We start from the raw sequence: 20223 nt of genomic DNA, 5'->3' as shown, positions 1-20223 counted from the left end.
TAGAGGCATATTGGAGGAATTGTTTTGCCAATTCTCCCACTGGATGCAGTTTGAAAGGAGAAGAAAAGATATGGTGCAATTAATCACCTTTTATGATGACAAAATGAGAAAAATCATCTGAATTTGATGAAGGTTTGAGTATCGTGATGTCCCGCACAGAGCTGCACTTCTCTCCTTTGGTTTGTCATGATTCATTTAACAGGTTTCTTTCTATTGCACATTGTCACTATTTGCTTTACTTCACCAAGTTTTCCACCACAGCCAAGTTTAAAAATGTTTTTCCATACTTTTACTTTTTCCTACTTGTAGCACTTCCTCTAAGCTCTTTAAATGTAAATTTGAAAATAATGGAAGATTTTAAAATAGCAGATTCCTCACCGAGCATCAGTAAAAGTTTTAAAGAGACAGCTCACCCGAAAATAAAATTCAGATGTTTTTTTTTCCTGCCAGCTGTACTGCTGTTTATTGATCTGTATTGCGTGCATCGCCTATTTTAGTCGTTTTAACATAATGCAACTAAATACTGCTCAGCATCAATTTCTCTTTATTAAAATTATGATGCACTTACTCACAAAATCCACAAACCTCATGAGCAGTAACATGTAGGGACTATTTTTTTCTGTCTACATCCGCCAACAAAAACAAGCGTGCAGCGAGCTTACATCCTGTCATGCTGTGACTCGCAGTCTCATCACAGGATGAACACTTCCTTCTGCAAAGTGCTGTGATTGGCGGGTGTAGTTTGGCAAAGCAAAAAGAGATTTTGGGGTGATTAGATGGACTCAGATGGCTCTTATCTCATCCTTTTGAAAGACATTAGGCAATCACAAAGTGACACCACAAGCCGTTTACTTCTTTGCTCTTCTGATTATTTAGTAGATTAATGTAATTTTTAAATGGTACAAAAACATACAAGGTCTTCTTCAAACGTCTTGCTTTCTCCAAACAACAATATAAAGATATTCTGGTTGTTGCTTTCAAAACTACAGTTAAAAAGTTAAGAATTGGTCAAAATAAATACAGATTACATGTTTTTATTGCAGCTCTTCAATGATTATAGCATGGGTTTTTAAGGTTTTGATGACTGAGTGCCGGATTGAAGGCCACACATGAAGAATACACACATCAAACAGTTTTTATTGGTTAAGAGAGTGGTGGCTTTTGGTTTGTGACTGTCATTTTGGTGCTGGTTTACAGCTTTTTAACCATTAGTGAGGTAGCGTTTCTGTACCCTAAGTGCATTTTTTTAGTGCTAAGAGTTTAGTCTCTCCAGAGGAGCTGAAAGTAAACAGAAACACTATTTTTGTCTGTACCGCAGTGTAATGTGAATTGTGAATGAATGTAATGCCCTTCAAGAACCCTGGGAGTTTAGCAGAAACGGTTTAATTGCTCACGTGGTGGTGGGATGATTAGGACGGCTTCTTTAAAGTTTTCAGCCACTAGGCGGACACAGATTAGAGGCTTGGTGGTGAGTACAGACTGGGCAGGACGGCCATGTGTGTCAGCAATAAGAGGATAAATCCTCAGTGGACACAAGCTCTTTTGATCTGGGTGATTTTTGATGTGAGGCTCGGCATCTGTCGTGTGTTTTTTTTTTTTTTTTTTTTTTTTTTTTTTCTTTGTTGTGGTTGATTCTCGATGATGACCTGTGAAATTTTCCGCAGACAAACAGCTCATTTGAGTTGATAAAGCAGCATTTTTGTCTTTGGGGGTTCCCGTGATTTTTTCCATATGGGATTCATGAGTGTCAGCATTAATCTTGGAAAAACAAACAGTCTCATTTCCCAGGAACTGAATCTGGGGCAGCTCTATACTTGCCAAACGGGCTCGGGTGTTTTGTTGAGATTTGAATACAATTGTAAGTGCCCCGGGGCATTTGATTTCCACTATAGGATGTCTGGTGTGGGGCAAGGTCAATTTGGGTTAGGTGTCTTTTTTTTTGTCTGGTTAATTAGGGTCATATTATTACTTTAAATCAGGACCTACATATCTGCGATTTAAAGAGTTGTTTACGGAGGCAGGGATGCTGCAGGGATGTGTTGCCATCCATTATTGCTTTATTATATTATCCTCCCACATTCTGCTCATGAAACCCGTGTTTTCTTCCTCTCGCTGTTGCCGTGGCTCCCAGTCATTTTGTCATCAGACTTGGTTTATTGTGTCTGGTATGTGAGGATGATGTGGCCTTGTTAATAAGGACAGCAGCTGAGTCACACCGGGTGAAAACCTGGGGAGAGAAACCACACCGAGACGCTGTGCCGAGAAACCTGCCAGGGCGCTGACCGGTTCACACAAGACGCTGATTGTGGAAGCCGTGACCCCCCATTCACAAAGATTGCTGCACAACAGCCACACTGTTAACTCATTAATCGATTGAAGCGATTAATCTGGAACTAATAACTGTTTCAGTTATTTAAAACCAAAAAGACCCCAAACATTTTCTCACCCATACTTCTGAAATGTGTGACCCATTTGGGTTTGGGACTGTTGTACTGAGAAAATAAAGCAGCATATTTTATTAAAAAGTAATTATCAGAGGCTTTCAAAAAAAGACTCACAGTTTAGTTTACTTGTTTAATTTTTAATTTGACTCTTACATGGTGGGTTGGAGAAAAGAGACTTTTTCAGGGAACTTTAATTCTTTCTGTGTTTTTTAAAAAAAAAAAAAAAAAAAAAAAAAAAAGGAAAGAAAGGTTAGAACCTCTAGAAGTTAACTAAAGCTATCAACAGAAGATAAAGAAACAACCACTATGACTGGTTTTGAGCTAGGGTCAGGCTGAAAACGGATGTTGCACAACACATAAACATCGGCTACTAAAGTCGATAGATTCCATTTTATTTGTGGCTACACCAACATCGGTGCAACCTTTCTTCTTTTGGTGGGTCACAAGTGGCAACTTCCAGGACTGATGAACAACAAACAAGCAAGCATGGAAACAGATACACAGATAGAGAGAGTCTGCTGAGTGGGGCAGATTACAGCTGTCAAATGAGGAAATATTGATGACACGGAGTGTGTTCTAACACCTGAATGTAGTGCATTTTCTTCCTGCTGATGCTCAGGTTTCCTCCCATACTTCAAATATTGTGTGTGTAATGAAAAAAATGGCTCAGAGACTGAAATGTCAAGGCAACACTGTCTGTTAGAGGAACTGCAGTTCCTCTAACGGGCACTTGGTTGGCTCTAATGGCCGGTCGATCCCTATAGACTCACCATGTTAAGATATCCAAATTCACAGTTTTAAAAAGCAGTTTTGCCATTTGTGGATCCCCTCTTTTATCATTATTATTTTTTCACAGATATGTTTTTTGTGCTTTTTAGACTTTATTATGAAAGGACAGTTTGAGAGTAGACAGGAAAGGTGGGCGAGAGAAGATTGATTGATTGGTAATTTATTTCAACATGTGTACAATATACAAGTACATTTAGAAAAGAAATAAGAGAGAAAAAAATACTATACAAATTACATACAAAAAACCATTCTGATTAATTTACATGTTGAAAGGGAGTGGGAAGAAGTATACACTTATTTAATCCCACCCCTTTGCCATAAATTATCAGTGAATATTTAGTCAGCTTCCTTACTGATATAATTTGTAATAAAAATAGTGAACAGATTTCTGATATACTATATACTATAATATCACATCATGAACTTTTTGTTTGTTTGTTTGTTTTTAAATAGAGACATTCACTTAATTTAAATATTTTCCTTTTCTTTATAGATCGAGAAGATCATATTTTTATAACTCTTTTTGAACAGTTTTATGTTTGGACATTGCTTTAATTCCATATTCAGTTTGTTCCATAGTTTCACTCCTTGAACAGAAACACAAAAGCCTTTTCTTGTAGTACGTACCTTCATTGTTTTGAAGTTACAAAAACCCCTTAAATTATGACTTCCTTCTTTCAAAAAAAACATACTCTGAATATTACCTGGCAGTTCTTTATTTTTTGCTTTGAATAGAATTTGTGCTGTTTGGAATTTCACTGTATCGTCAATTTTCAATATTTCAGACTGCAAAAATAGTGAGTTTGTATGTTCCCTATAACCTGCATTGTGGATGATTCGAATTGCTTTTTTTTGAAGAGTAAAAAGTGAATGTAATGTGGTTTTATAGTTATTGCCCCAGACCTCTGCACAATAGCTTAAGTATGGTGAAACCAGTGAACAGTAGAGAATATGAAGTGATGTTCTGTCGAATACCTGTTTTGCCTTGTTTAGTACTGCAATGCTTCGTGATACTTTGGAATGAATATATCTTACGTGAGCTCTCCAGTTAAGTTTTTCATCTATTATTACCCCCAGAAATTTATTTTCACTGACTCTTTCAATATCAACACCATTTATTTGAATCTTTGCATTTGTATTTAAACTACTATTTCCAAATAACATCAGTTTAGATTTATTCAAATTTAATGATAATTTGTTTTTATCAAGCCAGAACTTCACTTTACTTATTTCATTAGTCATATCCTCCAATAAATTCTGCAGATCATCACCAGAGCAAAAAATGTTTGTATCGTCAGCAAAGAGAACCATTTTTAATACTTTGGACACTTTACAGATGTCGTTAATGTACAAGTTGAAGAATTTTGGACCCAAAACTGACCCTTGGGGTACACCACAAGCAATGTCCATACATAAGGAGCAACCACCATTTATTTTCACAAACTGCTTTCTGTCACTTAAATAACTCCGGACCCAATCTAAAGCTACCCCTCTGACACCATAACGTTCCAGTTTTCTTATTAATATATCATGATCTATAGTGTCAAATGCCTTTGTCAAGTCTATGAATAACCCAGCCACATATTGCTTTTTGTCTATGGAATTTGTGATGTATTCTAATGAATCTAATAGTGCTGATGATGTTGATCTGCTTGATCTGAATCCGTACTGACTCTCAGTGAGTAGTTTATGTTTATCTATAAATTTGTCTGTTTTTAAACAGTTTTTCAAGAACTTTTGAGAATTGAGGTAGTAAAGAGACAGGCCTGTAGTTTGTGAAATGGTGTTTGTTTCCAGATTTGTATAGAGGTATAACTTTTGCTATTTTCATTCTGTCTGGAAATCGACCAGTTTGAAATGATAAATTACAGATGTATGTAAATGGTTTTATAATAGCCTCAATGACTCTTTTAACCACTATCATATCAATATCATTACAATCCAAAGAAGAGGAGGAAGACGTGCAGCAAATGACCGAGGACAGAATCAAACCCAGGGTGACAGCTTTGTGCCGCATGGTTTGTTGATTTGGTGCTAAATAAATCAAATTGAACTGAACCCGCTGCCTGCTAGGTCTCACCTCCATGAACCGAAGTCCCTGAATTGGACCTCTCCTCCCGTCACCTCATCTCGGCACATAATTTGGGCTCTGTTAACTCTAGCTGCTGTGTTTGCTCCATTTTCTCTAAGCCACAGCAGAGAATAATTGAGACTATAATTTCTAATGAAAGTAATCATAACCTGGAGCCTCCTGATTCCTCCTGATTTCCAGTCTTTCCCTCTGTGCCGTCGCACAGGACTCTGTCCAACACGTACTGCCAATGTGAAAGAGAAGGACAATCCTCTTAGTGCAGAGCCTGTTTTCTTTCTAGGGCACTTAATGGCTCTGTGCAGAGCTGCTGTCAGTTCGGCCGGGATGTCGGATATCCTCTCCCTGTTACGTCCCTTTGTCCGTACAAGGTAGGGTCTCCTGTGAAAACAACTCCCCCTTCTCCTCCTCTTTATGACCCAAGCCGGCAGCTGTGGGGTTAATGTTTAGCAGCAGCAGCAGCACAGGCAGGAGTTGTAGGAGGTGGAGGAGGAGGGGAGAAGGAGAGCAACTGGGAGGTGGGGGCTGGTCCACAGCTGTTGTAGTAGGCAGGGTCTGTTGGGGTAGGAAGCCTGCCTCACTCGCCCTGGAACAATGGGAGGCATGGCAGCCTCTGCAGACAGCACAGACACATACACAATGCTCATGCCCAAGGACAGGCCTTTTCTAGCTGTAGCATAGAGGAAACCGGCTTCCTCGCCACGCTCGCAAAGTGACGGCACTTTTAACAGGAGGTGGTGCGGGAGGGGGGGGACGTAATCTCCTCGGCGGCCGGAAAGCAGAAATGTAAGGTTGTGGCCTCCTTTCATGTCTTTTTTATCCTCTTTGCTTCTCGTGCCTTACGTTTCATTCTGGTGTGAGGAGCTCTCAGATGACTGGATGACAGAAAAGGCAGAAGGAGAAAGGTGAGATGACCCAAAATGTGTACTTTGGGAGGAGGGGGTTAATTTGTATTGGTGATGCAGTTTTTACAGCTGACATGGTCTTCAGCGCCCGGCGCTCTGTCTGCCTGTTGGGATGTTGTTTCTGTGTCCAAGTGAAGCAGATTTTTCTCCCTGAAATGACAGCGAGGGGACTCGTGTTTTGTGGTGTTGACTTGACGTGAATAGGCACGAGATGACTGCTAAAGGAGGGCTGATTTCCCTGTGTGCATATGTGTGTGTGAGTTGTTTAGGTTAGCATTAATATCCGTGGGTTAGCTTACATTTTATGACAGCAGCAGGCTGAGCACTGTTAACACTCTGTGTCCTTTTTATTTAAATGTTTGGCTGAACCAGCTCCAAATCCTGTTTTGGTTCCCGCTAACAAAGTGCCATAAATCTGCCAAACGTGCACGAGGGTGGGTGGAGGTGGTGGATGGTGTGCTGCCTGAATGCTGCCTGAATGTGTGATATCAGGAGGATGAAGGGACCCTTGATGTGCTTCCTCCATGGGTGTGGAGGTTGGCTGGCACAGATTTAAGAAGGATCCCTGCGTTTTGTGTGATTGCTCTCAGACCTGCATGGCTCACTTCCAATCTCTCAGACCTCTTTTGGGAAGGGAGCTCCCCTCCTCCTCCTCCTTCTCCTCCTCCTCCTTCTCCTCATCCATCCCTTCCCCCACCTCCTCTCGCTCCTCATCCCAAATATTGCTTGTGTGCGATTCGTCTCGGTTCATGTAGCCAAACATCAGACAGGAAGCGGTGCCGAGGGAACCCGCCAGCCTGATTCTGTCTCACACACATCTCTATTCCACTTTGATATTTATCTGCATCTGTATTAATGATACCGACCACTGTGCGTCTGCAGAAAACGAGGAAAAAAAATGACTTTGGCCTACATTTTTTGGGAGAGATTCAGCCATTCCCGAGTCTTGCTTAATTCCAGCGTGTGAGGATTGAGGTTTTTGTCACATTGTTTACATATCCCGCCTACACACTTTGCGTACACAGCGAGAACTTCAGTCTTTGCCTTTACAGATTGGCAGATGGAAAGGGTGGTGTTTGACATATACTCGGATGGCCTTGCCTATCCCCAAGAGTGAGACTGACATGATTTAAGAAGCTTTTGTGCATTTCTTCGCTCTGCTTTGGCTGAGTCGCCTTTGAATTTTCTCCCCCTATCCCTGCCCTCATTCCATGAATCTCCTCATCCTCATCCTCATCCCCAGCATCCCACCAAACCACTTTGAAAACCTAAATTTGCCTCCTTGAATATTTCAAATTTTTTATCATCCCACCTTCAAAAAAAAAAAGGATTTGAAAGTAAGAGTCTTGTTTAGGGCTTTTTCTCGATCTGCCGGCCACTTTGTGGTCTCCGTTTCTCAGCACCTGGCAAACCAAGGCCAGAACGGCGGATCTGCTCTTGCTCTATTAAAACCCCAGATTGAGTGGGCAGATGCTCAACACCTCTAATCCCATTTCAGTTTGACAAGATCTAACAGGATCAGGCCCCGTTACCTTATAGAGCACGTTTGGAAATGAAGAAATGAAGAGTTAATACTGCAGTTCGGCGCCCAAACATTTCTGTGTTGACGAGACAAAAAAAACGCTGGCTGAGGAGACCCTACTGCAGACGCGGCGCCCCACTTATGCTGTAAACCTTTGTAGAAAGCGAGCATAATTAACGGGGAGTTCGATTAATGGGGGAATCCCACATTAGGCTGAAACTTTAAAGGAAATCTTTGTGTGGCACTGTCCTGCATTCTCAGAAAGACATAAAAGGGGAGTTCTTAAATCCTGTCTACTGAATTATTCATCCATCTTTCTTTCATTACACTTTACAATGACTCAGAGATGAAAGGAAAGACGAGATTGAGGAAAGAGGGCGAGATAGAGGAGCGGGGGCTTGTGGTCTTTGCATGGCTGGCGTCTGCCGAGTGCCGGTGTCTCCCGAGGGCAAAGGGAGCATCTTCCTCTCCTCTCGGTTTCCTGTTCGCTTGTGGAGCCGAGGAAGGCTGCGGCCTTTCCCCGCGTCCCATCGCAGAGGTGACATTGACCTCAAACCCCATCTTAAACTCCGGCATCAAACTTTTTGAGATCTGGTTACACACGGGCAGATTTTGCGGTTTCTTCTTATGATTTAAGATGCAGAGAGGAGGAGGAGGAGGATGGGAGGGGGAAAGATGAGGCCGGGGGTTTATTACCTCCACCGAGGAGCCTCTGTGATTGGTTGGTTCGTCTTTGTTAGCAGGATTATTCCAAAAAAGGCTCGATCTGAATCCAGGATTCTTCCCCATTGTTTGATGGGGGGTTAAAACTGCACCTTTCTTTTCATATCTTCACAAATGTGTGTCAAATTATGAAATGAGAGAAATACAGAGACTTGATGTTCTCCATAAAATACCGCAATCTAATCCAAGATTCAGATATCCTTCTCCGTGTCCTCCCGGGAGTCCGCTCATGCATTGTGCCGAGGAGATTTTCAGCCTCGGAGCTGTTGTGTTTTAAAACATGTCCCGGTTTTCTCGCCCCCAGCTCCGTGGTTTTGTTGTTGGGAGACAGAGGTGCCTGACGGGAGACTGACTCCTCTTCAAGGATCATTACAAGAGCTGACCCCGCAGGTGAGTACATGATTCATAATGTTATGATTTCCTGAAGGCTAATAATTATTATTTACTATTTTGTGTACAAATTGATTCATTGTTGAGCTTATAAAATGTCACATATAAAAGGCACACGCTCCTTCGTATTTGCAGAAAATAGCCCGGATGTCGTCTTAAATGTCGCCAGTTATTCTTTTAGTTATACAATGTCAAACAAAGGCACTTTTGAAAGCACACTTGCAGCGTGACACCCACAGTTTAGTTGATTACAGTTTCCTTCACACAAGAAAGCATCTGTTTTACTTCCTCACTATTAATCAGACCCTTTGATGTGTACCATTAAATTTAAATCTCATACTCACTCAAAATCCCAGAGTACACAGCTGGGTTAACCCTGTGTTAGACTACTCAGATTAGACTGTGCTAGTTTAGCAATTTTCTCACACACACAGCACATTATTGTGAAGATGTTACTGTGAAAGAAAAAAGGGGGGGAAAGGGAAAACGTGACTCACTGTTAATGTTTCCCTCAAACTCCTTGGCACGTGTCCAATCCTACGATGGCGTCGGAGCGCGTATTCAAATCGGCTAGCAACGTGGCAGGAAGTATCGGAATAAAGATGCAAAATAGTCATATAACAAATTTAAATGAAAACTCAGCTGGCATCAATTTTGTTTATTTAAATGTCATGCAATGAAAGCTAATCTAAACTGTTATGTTCATATTTGTTTTTAAATGAGCTGAAAATCTTCTGCTCGGTATTAATTTGCTACCTGTTGAGTTAATGATTTATTGTTTTGGTGTTTCGTGCACAAAATCTCAAAACCAAACCACAAACTGTTCCACATACAGTAACTGTAAATCTAATATAAGGAGAATAGCACCACATCCTCACGTTTAAGGAGCTGTAACCATCCGTGTGCCTCATTAACCAGATAAGTGAGGAAATGAGGTTTTTTGCAGTGTTTAACCAAAATTTCACACACTATTGATATAAAAATGTTACTAATCACCAAGTCTCAAACCTATATGTGTATACTCTATATGTAAATATTAATTATATAACCGTAATAGATTTTATAGCACATGCTCACATTTAAGAAGGAGCAAACACAAAGAAAGTTCTGCATCTTCAATTAAAAAACAGGCGATCATGAATGTATCTGCAGATTAACTTTCCTTTCTGTCCTTTGCTTCAGTTCTTTTATTGTCTGAGCTTTAAAAAAATGTATCTCTGACTCGGTTTCGGTGCCACTTCTCTGTTTCATTTCCTCCGTCTCCCTGCTTGTTAGTCATCAGGCTTGTTGGTAGTTTCTGTGTCAATGCTTTACACCCATGAAAAGTTAATCCGTCCTTTGCAGCAGTCGCTGCTGGCTGATTTGTTTAAAGGACACCACAGCTATTTGTTTCCAGCAGAAGACATGTTAGTATTCCTCTGGTGTCAAGTTGCACTTTATTTGTTTGCTGATGAATGTGCAGCAGTGTCCCCGCAGCTCACATTTTTCATACGCAGGTATCCGCTTGAGTCATTTTAGGAGGAACAAAAGCACCACATGCCCGCTTGGCTCAGAGGCTAACACATGATCCTGCCTGTTTTCTTCACTGATTGGAGCTTTTAGCTGCGAACGCGGCGCCTCGCTGCCCTGTGTTTACACTTAGCGATGTCTGATTGAGTGGCTGTGTTTTCCAGAAGGGTGCATTTACAAAAACAAAACACTTTGTGCTCACTTTGACCTTCATCTTATCTGTTTGCTCTTTTTTTTTTTTTCATCCCTTCTTTATGCGTGCATCCTTGCTCGTGTCCTCTTGTTTGCTTCCTTATTTCTATAGACATAAAAAACAACCAAGACTTTTTTTTGGCCGAGTTTATTTTAGGAATTTACACAGCAAGGCCAAAACCTTAAAGTAGTGTAGAATGACACCGAGGCAGCTGTCGGTGGCAACGGGGAGAAAACCTGTTAACAGAAAGAAACCTCAGACAGAGCCAGTGAAGACAACCTTTGGGCCTCAGCGGGGGCTGCTCCTTTTTAAAAAAAATCCTCATCATACTACCTCAGCTTTTGCAACTTCGTGCATTTGTTGAACTTCCTCTCCAGACTCCTCGAAGCTAAAACGTTTCCCAGCAGGGTTTAATTTTCTTGATGACCAAAGTCTCTTTCAGTCGTCTTGGTTCACGCTAAGGCAAATCTGCCTCAGCCAGCCCTGTGAGCTGTGCGCTGACCAAAAGAACGAGGTCAAATGGGTTTCCCTGCAGGGTGCCTGGGCTCAGACACCAAGGGGCAGCTCTGAGTAGAGTCGCGGTTCCTTCCTGTCCAAAGGATTCCTGGATGTCTACCTGAAGGTTTTTCAGGCATGCCATACTAGGAGGAGACTTCAGAGTAGATCCAGAACCCACTGGAGAGATTATGTGCTTCATCTGGCCTGGGAGAAACTTGGGATCCCACAGGAGAAACTGGAAAGTGTAGCTAGGAGAAAGCATGTGTGGAATACCCAGTTTAGCTGCTGCCACTGTGACCTGACTTCAGATAAAAAGAAGAAAAAGAGCAAAATGACAGATGATTGTTTTAACTTGATTATCTTGATAATCTGGTTGGAAGTACAGAAGTACAGAAGTATATAAAGGTATCGATAATTGTGGTTTGAATTCGTGCAGCAGCAGCAGCAGCACAGTTTGGGCCACATTTTGTGGTTTATATTGGCTCTCTTCTCTTTTGGCTGGATCCCATCTTGCAGTTGGAGAGACTCACTTTCCCACAACACTTCAGCCCAGTTAGACCGAGTCACTCATGCAGGTGCAGTCAGGCTGCTGTTATGTTGTTGAGTGATGCTCTGGAGACTGTTGAAGATTTAATTCTTAATTTAATTCTTAATTTAATTACGATTTTGTTGTCTTCCTGCTGCTCCTCTGCTTACCCAGCGTTCGGGCTAACGTCGGTTCCTCTGAGATGGTGTTACGGTGCCCTGTGATTTGGAGCTGTCTGATCTGAGTTCTGCAGGAATATGTCTTCATACAAGTTAAAGTTGCCAGTACTGTTTTAAAAATAAACAAAAATAAATTTATGGATGATTTTAACAGACTTTATAGGGTTATTGTGATATTATTAGTATTGGACATATTTGTCCAGTTATCATGTAGGATACAGTGACATGCATGGTTGGAGGCCATGATGAATTGCACTAGTCTTATCGGTTGGAGTAGATCAGAAACATACAGCTCCAGAGTTGAAAGGTGCAGGGAGCATGAAGATGCAAAGATTATAAAATCGGAAATAACAGATGCATAGAAAGCTTCTCTGCATCGTGGAAGTCCTGCAGCAGCCTGAGCACGTCGCAGGGTAACTAAGGATTTGTTCTGGGTCACCTGATCCAGTCCCGTTCGTGAGCTTTACCAAAACGAAAGTTTGAAGCTGAACGTGAGAGTCGAAGAGAGAGTTTCTGTCCCACGAGTCCAAACTGGTTCCACAGGAATGGATTTTATTGCCCACTCAATGCAAATATTGTGCACAGTGACTGTGATGTTTGTTACTGCTCATGCATAAAGGAACGAGTGAATATTACATTCACTGCAACTCATCACATCCTTCTCCTAACAGTTATTTTTGTTATCGGTTAACCTGCTGATACTTTGACCGATTATTTCAAACAGTATCTGTTTCTGATGCCTGATAAGCTTGTTGGGATTCCCAGTGCAGTTCCTTATTTATGTTATACTGGTGTAGCCTCTCGGTTCATTATCTCTTAGAGCCCGTCCTTTTGATTGGCTGGCCCTGGTAAACAGAAGGTTTGGATAGTGGGTGGGATGCGTTATGAGTTCACACTGGTGCAGACTTGGTGTTGGGGGGACTTTTAACTCTTTTCCACATAAGTCTACTTCATTTAAAAGCCTTTAATGTGGTGGATCCTCCATTAAGATACACACACTGAGTGAAAGTGTGGATGCCCCCTCTTGTCAAATGGCACACCTCCAGCTGAAGGATGCTGAGAACCAATCATAACTGTAATTCTGTGTTTTGGCGAAAGATTTCTTTTTTGCAAACTGTTTAGCATCAGGTAGTTTAATTATTAATTTAAGTTTATCGCCTGATTACCATACAGTCAGGCATTCATCCCGACATGCACACATCAGAGGACTGGCGAGGCCGGCTGTTCTGGTAAAGGCCTTTCCATGTAGAGCTTTATATGTTGGTAACAGAATTTAAAAGTTGATTGTGAATTTTACTGGAAGCCTGTGAAGGGATGCAAGAATAATTAGACCATAAAAGTGTTTTAGACTTTCTGCGTGCACAAGTATGCTCGGATCTTGGTGAAGGGTAGGACTGAGGCTCTGTGCTGACATGTGTGACTCCACAGAGTCGTCCACAGAAATGCTGCACTGCAGTCGTCTACAGCAGGCTTGACTTCTCATCCACGCTGTCCGCAGCAGAGTATGGTCCCTACCTTACAGGGCTAATGGCTAAATTAAACTCTCAACCCAAAGCTGATATAACTCTATTATTTTTAAATTTCTCAGTCTGTGTAGTTTCCCCACTGTGATGGTTAAATACATGTTTAAATCAGTGGAATATCCCTTTAAGTCTTTTTCTTGCACCTGAGAATAAATTCAGCGATCAGGCTGTTCAGATGTGAATAAATGAACATCCCACATCGACCTTGTCGCATCACTATCCTATCAGAATATGCCGTCGCAAGGACATTTTTTTTTTTTTATCGTCAATTGCTCTCAGTGATGAATAAAAATGTGCTCAGAATATTGCCTCGCTCAGTAGTAGGTGGATTAAAAAAAAAAAGAGCTGAGCAGAGCAGCAGCATCGACTCCGTTTGCATTCCCCTCGTGGTTTCTCTCTGACAGCACCAGCGGCTGTGAGTCTGTGGAAGGAGCTTGCTGGCACTGCTGCAGCCCCGCCGGGACCCACCGAGCCTCCTCTCCTCTGCCCTGTCAATGAGCCTCTGTGTGCACTTTCAGGCCAGTCACAGCCTCTTATACCACCCCCATCGTGACAATACCGCAGTTCAGAAAGCAGCCAGAAGTAGCCTCCCTCCCTCACTCCCTCCTTCCCTCACTCCCTGTCTGTTAGTTCACCTCCCCCTCTCCGTGTTTCCCAAAGATGTTACAGCAAGTTTATCTCTGTAGTACCAACAAAATGGCAATGAATATGTGGCTTACTTTCGATATAAATCAACACTGAGACCGAAAATGAATAGCAGCGAAGCTTTTGATGCTTTTCCTTTTCATTGATGATCTGCTAACTGCATTTCTTTGGGTTATGGATTGTTAGCTGGACAAAACGAGGCAGCTACAGCTGAAATATTTCACAGTTTTGAGACACTTTGTAGATGAAACAATTTATCTGCAGATGAATGAAGCAGAAAAGCAGTCGGCGAGTGCATCATCTGCCAAGGTCAGCGCTGCAGATCTGGTTCAAAATGTAACGAATTCTTCCTTTGCCCACCTTTTGGCTTTACTAGATTTTGTGTAGTCGTGCTGAAACCCCCTTAAAATTGCACAGTAAATGCCCACAATATGAGAAAGAAAACTTGTGCTTGGCAAGAAGGAAGAAAAATGTAGACCATAGAGAGAAAGGGAGAAAACACAAACAAGAAGCCAAAAGTTAGCATCATGGAGTGATGGTGTTTAAAGACATTAATAGTGAAAAGAAAGGGGAGTGGAGAGAAAATGGGCATCATGGGAAACCCCCCAGCAGCTTTATCCTATAGCAGCATAACTAAGAAATGCTTCTGATCCTGGTCTAACTATAAGTTTTATCAAAAAGGGAAGTTTTAAATCAGATCTTTAAAGCAGAGAGTGTTTCTGTCTCCCAAACTGGTTCCACAGGAGAGGAGCCTGAAAGCTGGAGGCTCTGCCTCCCATTCTACTTTTAGAAACTCCAAGAACCGCAAGTAAGCCTGCAGTCTGTGAGCGAAGCACTCTGCTGGGATAACATGATACTAAAAGGTTTTTAAGATGTGATGGAGGTTTGATCCTTCAGGACTTTGTATGTGAGAAGAAGGATTTTAAATTCAATTCTTAACAGGGAGCCAAGGAAGGGAAGCTAATGTGGGAGAAATACGATCCCGCTTTGTAGTCCAGATATTTCTGAGTGTGTTCAAAAACTGCATTAAAAGAGGTCTGTTAGTAAGAATACTTTTTTTTTTTTTAAATGATGTGAACACATTAGCCAAAATGCTGGGATTTTGTTTATCTGCTAGTCATTGATTAAAAGTGCAGAAATTAAAAAATAGAAGCCAATTTGTCATTAAATGATGGCTGATAGTTTAACTGTTTTCCACCTTGGATGCCTGCCTGGGGTAAAAAGTTGTTTCTCTTTTCTGAGCTGAATAGTTTGTCAGATTTCAGGCCTGCTTCCAGAACAAAATGACTGCGATTATTAGAGAGGGTTATCTCTGCCTGTACAGTTTACTGGGGCTAAACTGGAAAATCCCAGAACTTATTCTGAAGGTCATCAGACCGCATGTGTATTGAATATAAAGGTCGTCAAATTTCGTCTTTATGGGGGAAAAAGAGTTAGAGTTTGCTTCTTTTTTTAAAACAAAGAATGTAAACAGATAATGGCAGCTGACGCAGCATGTCTGACATCAGTGGTCAATTTAGTTTCATAGCTACATCAAACTACATCTACACCAGCCGCCTTCTGCTTTTGTGATGTTTGCAGTCGTACACAGAAAAAGCGGTCAGCGTCACGACAGTGAGTGAGCTGTTGTGGAAAGACTTTGTGGCATTTTTGTTTTGTCACACTTTATGAGGCGTATCAGTTGGAGCATCATTTTTTTTGTCCATTGTGACACAGTGTGCAAGATGAGATGATAAACTTTTTGTTCCAGTCTCAGACGCCCTATGTGGTCCAGATTAGATGGGCTGATATCGTGTATTTTGAACCGGCATTAGCGTTAGAGCAGAATTCAAGTTTCTTCATGTCTAATATGAGAATCTACCATTGTAACAGTGGATCCAGGTTACAGTTACAGAGCTACAGCAGCGTCTACAGCTGTGGGGATGCATGCCAGCTAGAGGTGTTAGAGATTCTGTCTAAATCCCCAACACCGTTCTTCTACTTTTTTCTAGTAAAAGCTCCCTCAGACTTTGTTACATCATACAATAACATTTGAAAAAGTGTCTTATTGGCAATAACCTGGATAGAAGAGCACACAGTGGATGACTGTCAGTCATGGATTGGCCTCCCCAGAGCCTGGACCTCAACATTACTGAAGCAGGGATCATCCTGACAGAGCACTGAACAAAAGCAGATAAAAAAAAACAAAGAAAAGCTTTGAATGTCTTTTAAAAAAGCCTGGAAACTATTTCTGAAGACTGTTTAAAGTACAAGAAAACTGCCTAAAAGAGGTCAGACTGTGTTGAATATTGACTTTTAGGCTTGTTAGAACTGTACAAACCTTAAACACTATAGTTCCATGTATGTTTGCACATATTTCAATAAGTCGCTGCACCTGTTTCCCATTATCTTAGGAAAATGTGATGAAATGGAAGGTGGGTCGAGACTTTTGCACAGCATTTAGGGGAAAAGCTGCTTCTGTGTTTAGCTTTATGGTAAATAATCTCTCTGTACAGTCTATAGCCGATTAGTCAATAGGCACACGATATATTTGCTGAGGAAAAAAAATTGATTGTTGATCAATTATTCGGTCATCGAACCTCAGCCTGGCTGCTTGTCGATGTGAAGATTTGCTGTTTTATGTCCCAAGAAGCCGAATACCGTAAATTGTAAAATAAAAATAAAAATGAGCGTAACTCGTTCTAACAGATGCTTCTTTGCTGGTGGCTTTTTTTTCGTTTTTTTTTCCAGAGAGGCTTGTGACATTATCTGTGCACTTCAAAAGAAAAACCACAGCAGCCAAGGCAAAACCACATTTTCGTGTTATATTTAGAATCACTTTTGTTGTCTTTTGGTGCACACTGTAATTTCCATGTGAATGTTCGCAAACACACACACAGAGGGATGTGTGCATGCTGCTCCATCCTGCTGCCCGGAGCTTTGATGTGCATTAGTGAAGAGAAGATCTGGTATTTATAACCACTCAGCCATCCGTTTGACCTTGGATGCAGGAACGATACTAATATCTGCTTCCGTTCTTAGATGGGGTTCATTGATCATCCCTCCATTATACGTGTAGATTCGGCCGCGTGGAGTCGATCGCGGCTCAATAAGCAGCCTACACTTTGGATGGTGCTGCTCAGGTTTGTCAGTCGGCGTTCACAGCCCAGCGATGTTCGATAATCTTCCCGTAAACGCTTTGCAAACAGCTCCTGTTACACGAGGCCTGGTGGGTCTCTGCTGAGTTTTTATTTTTTATGTTTTTAAACTATTAGAAGCTACTGAACATTTCCAATCAGTGCTTTTAATTCTCTGTGCATTTGTTGAGTTCATATTTAAGGCTTGTTGTACTTCAATACTTGGGCCAATAACGTGACATTAAAATGATGCATTTTTTGGCACTTGACATTGGAGTTGGTGTCCACAAACATCTCTGCAATGTCTTAATATACGGTTCTAATCCATCAGTAACATGATGACACGTTTGTGAAACAGCTCACAGATTCTCAGTGTGTTTGTTTGTTTTTAAATGACTTCGGCTTCTCATCGTTTATTTTATAATGCAGCGATACAGCTTTTTCCCATGACCACCTTCAAGTCTGAGGCCATTGTTCTCAGCTAGAAAAGGGTGGAGTGGCTACTCCGGGTCAGGGATGCTTTGCTGCACCACATGGAGGAGTTTAAGTATCTTTTACATGAGTTAGGGAGGAAGAGAAGATGGCTATACCAGTCTGCTTGTCCAGAGAGGTGTGTGTGAAAGTAAAGCTGTTGATTTAAAGGTCAGTCTACCTCTCTAACCTCACCTATGGCCTCGAACTCCGAGCGATGACCAAAAAAATCGCTGATACAAACGATGAATTTTAGATTTCCCTGAAGGTCGGTGGGCTTCATCCTTAGAGATGAGGTGAGGAGTCATTTGTTAGGGACTCAGAGTAGGGCCACTACTCCTTCATATAGAAACCAGCAATCTGAGGTGGTTCAAGCATCTCCTGGGCACCTCCTGGGTGAGGTGTTGCAGGCGTGTCCTACTGGGCGGAGGGCGGAGGATACAGGAACTGGAGGAAGTTACTGGGCTTCTCTGCTTATGGGCTGGATGGATGGTATTTATAGGTTCATGTTAATCACTTTAAATTCTTCAGACTAGTCTCCTTTAAGCTCAGTGTAGGTCATTATTGCATGCTGCTGCTGTTTACCGGCTCCGTCTGAGTGCACCTCCTTTTGCTGCTCCTCACACACACTGTGTGTGTGACGTGTAGCTGACAAGAGACGGGTGAAGTGAAATAATAAAAATAACTGAGTTGACAACATAACGACGTGTTAGTGTAAGTGTAGTAAAAGCTTCCCGACAAGTGTCAAACCAAATATAATGAAAGAAGAAGTGAGAGAGAGACAAACGGTCGTTCTTGTATCTTTTCAGCCACTCACTCGACCTCAGTTTGTGGTTAAGTGAAAAACTTTTATACAAATAGAAGTTGTTGATATATCAGCTTAAATTTCTCTAAACTGCTGACCTTTGCTGTTTCCTTCATGTTGCATGAGTTTCTCTGCTGCAAACTGTTTGTCACTCATAACCAATCCAGCTTTACAGCAACCAACTGGAGCTTTATAGCATTTTCTTCCAAAATAAAAGTCCCCCATTTTTCTCTGTTAATATTGTAGTGACAAACACACATTTTATAGAATATTGAAAGGGATACCCTCTCTTTAAGTTTAAAAACTAAAAAGTTACACCCCATCCACGTCCTTTTTTTTACTCGTCACAAACAAGGAAATACTTCATCTCAGTCACTGGTGGGAACAGCAAACCCAGTTTCATGCTGCAGGTGTCTAAAGTTAAATTATTTTCACTTTAATAAAGAAGTTTGGTAATAATTTTTCTCTTTCCGTCACTTTTTGCTGCACTCGGCATGAGTCTGTCAACAGGAGGGCGCAGTGCTGCGAAGCTGGAGGCGTGCAGCAGTCGCCTGGAGCTCTTCTTCTAACAGCTCACCGTGGCTCCTTCTCTGACTGTTACTAATGCAGAAATCTCAGACTGATTCACTGATGGCTGTAAGCTCACTGCTGACGAGCACCTCGCATTTCCTGTGGCTACTTTATAATGAGCATCAACTCGGGTTTCGATAGCAGCAGAAGAAAATGTTCTGTTTGCTTCAATGATGGCTTTTCTGGGAATGTCGCCGCCAACGCTAGTTGTTAATCCTTAAAATTTATAAGCTTTGCAATACTTTCATCATTAGCTTAGGCTAATCATTATCGTTGTATTACCTCAGCAGGCCATAGATGGTGAATCCTAGTCTCAAACTTCAGATTGTGGCCACTGCCGTGTTAGTTTGCAGAGGTCTGGATAGAGGATGGAGGCTACGGTGGAAGTCTGAGGACTGGGACTCAAGTCTGAGGTCCAGTCAAGTGGCCATGAGAGGAACTGCATTTGCACTCTTACACTGGCTTCATTTCTCAGCCAAAAAATGGCAGTTGTCACTTTATCAGCTAGTTGGTGATACTCTGCTGCATTTAGCAACCAAAACAAGAATAGAATAGAATAGAATAGAATAGAATAGAATAGAATAGAATAATCCTTTAATTGTCCCAAAAGGGGGAAATTTGGTTGTAACAGCAGCAAAAAAACACATATACAAACAGAACAGGACACAGGACATAGAACAGAAACACACACATTTTTTTACATATTTACATCATGGACAATAGTTACCAAAACAGAGTACTGTACAGTTATTAAAATTAAAGTACAGATAAGTATTTAAATAGTCAAGAATATTTAGAATAATTGGAAAAGAACAGATTGTGTATTATAAAAAGTAGAAATGTAACTTCCAATAAGTTAGTATATATATATATATATATATATATGTTGAAAACTGATTAAAAAGGAAGAATCAGGTGTAACTTTGTGTAAAAAACACTAATAAAGGAGTGGAAGGACATAGCTTTTACCTAACCATAGTCATCGGGAGTAAATCGTGTGTTTCTTTGGGACTATTTTCAGCCTTGGATTAATCCAGATTTGTTTCTCCGGTGAGTATTTATAGCAGCAGGAGGGTGTATATAGGGCTGACGGTAGAGAGCAAAGGCGTCACCCTGTATAACAGTAAGGGTGAAGTGGTGTGGATAGCGCAGTGAATATTACCTGAACTGTTTTGGTTGAATAATAAAGAAAGATTTCAAATAATACGACCTTACATGCCAACTTCAGGTTTTCAGGCTCAAAATATGTTTCAGGAAACAGAACTGAGGTTGGACACTGTGCCCTGAATATTAGAGCCTCTCTGCATGCGTTAAGTGCACACGGCG

The 20223-nt window shown here is 41.3% G+C and overlaps 1 protein-coding gene across 3 annotated transcripts in view; it reads left to right on the top strand.

The window, feature by feature from the left end:
- nckap5l (NCK-associated protein 5-like) overlaps positions 1–20223 on the top strand; it is a 59265-nt gene that overhangs the window by 22912 nt on the left and 16130 nt on the right. For 2 of the 3 annotated variants that reach the window (XM_026155277.1, XM_026155276.1), the window contains exon 2: positions 8777–8862. Coding sequence is in view for 1 of the 3 variants with exons in the window: in XM_026155276.1 (XP_026011061.1) it covers positions 8777–8862 (86 nt within the window). In the remaining 2 variants the exon portion in view is untranslated. Of the gene's footprint in view, positions 1–5850; positions 6228–8776; positions 8863–20223 lie in introns of those variants that run through there. The other variant, XM_026155278.1, reaches the window with a different exon arrangement.

Source organism: Astatotilapia calliptera, chromosome 20 (genome assembly GCF_900246225.1).
Source record: "Astatotilapia calliptera chromosome 20, fAstCal1.2, whole genome shotgun sequence".
Taxonomy (NCBI): Eukaryota; Metazoa; Chordata; class Actinopteri; order Cichliformes; family Cichlidae; genus Astatotilapia; species Astatotilapia calliptera.
The sequence above is the reverse complement of the archived record's forward strand: the minus strand, read 5'-3'. Positions and strand labels throughout refer to the sequence as shown.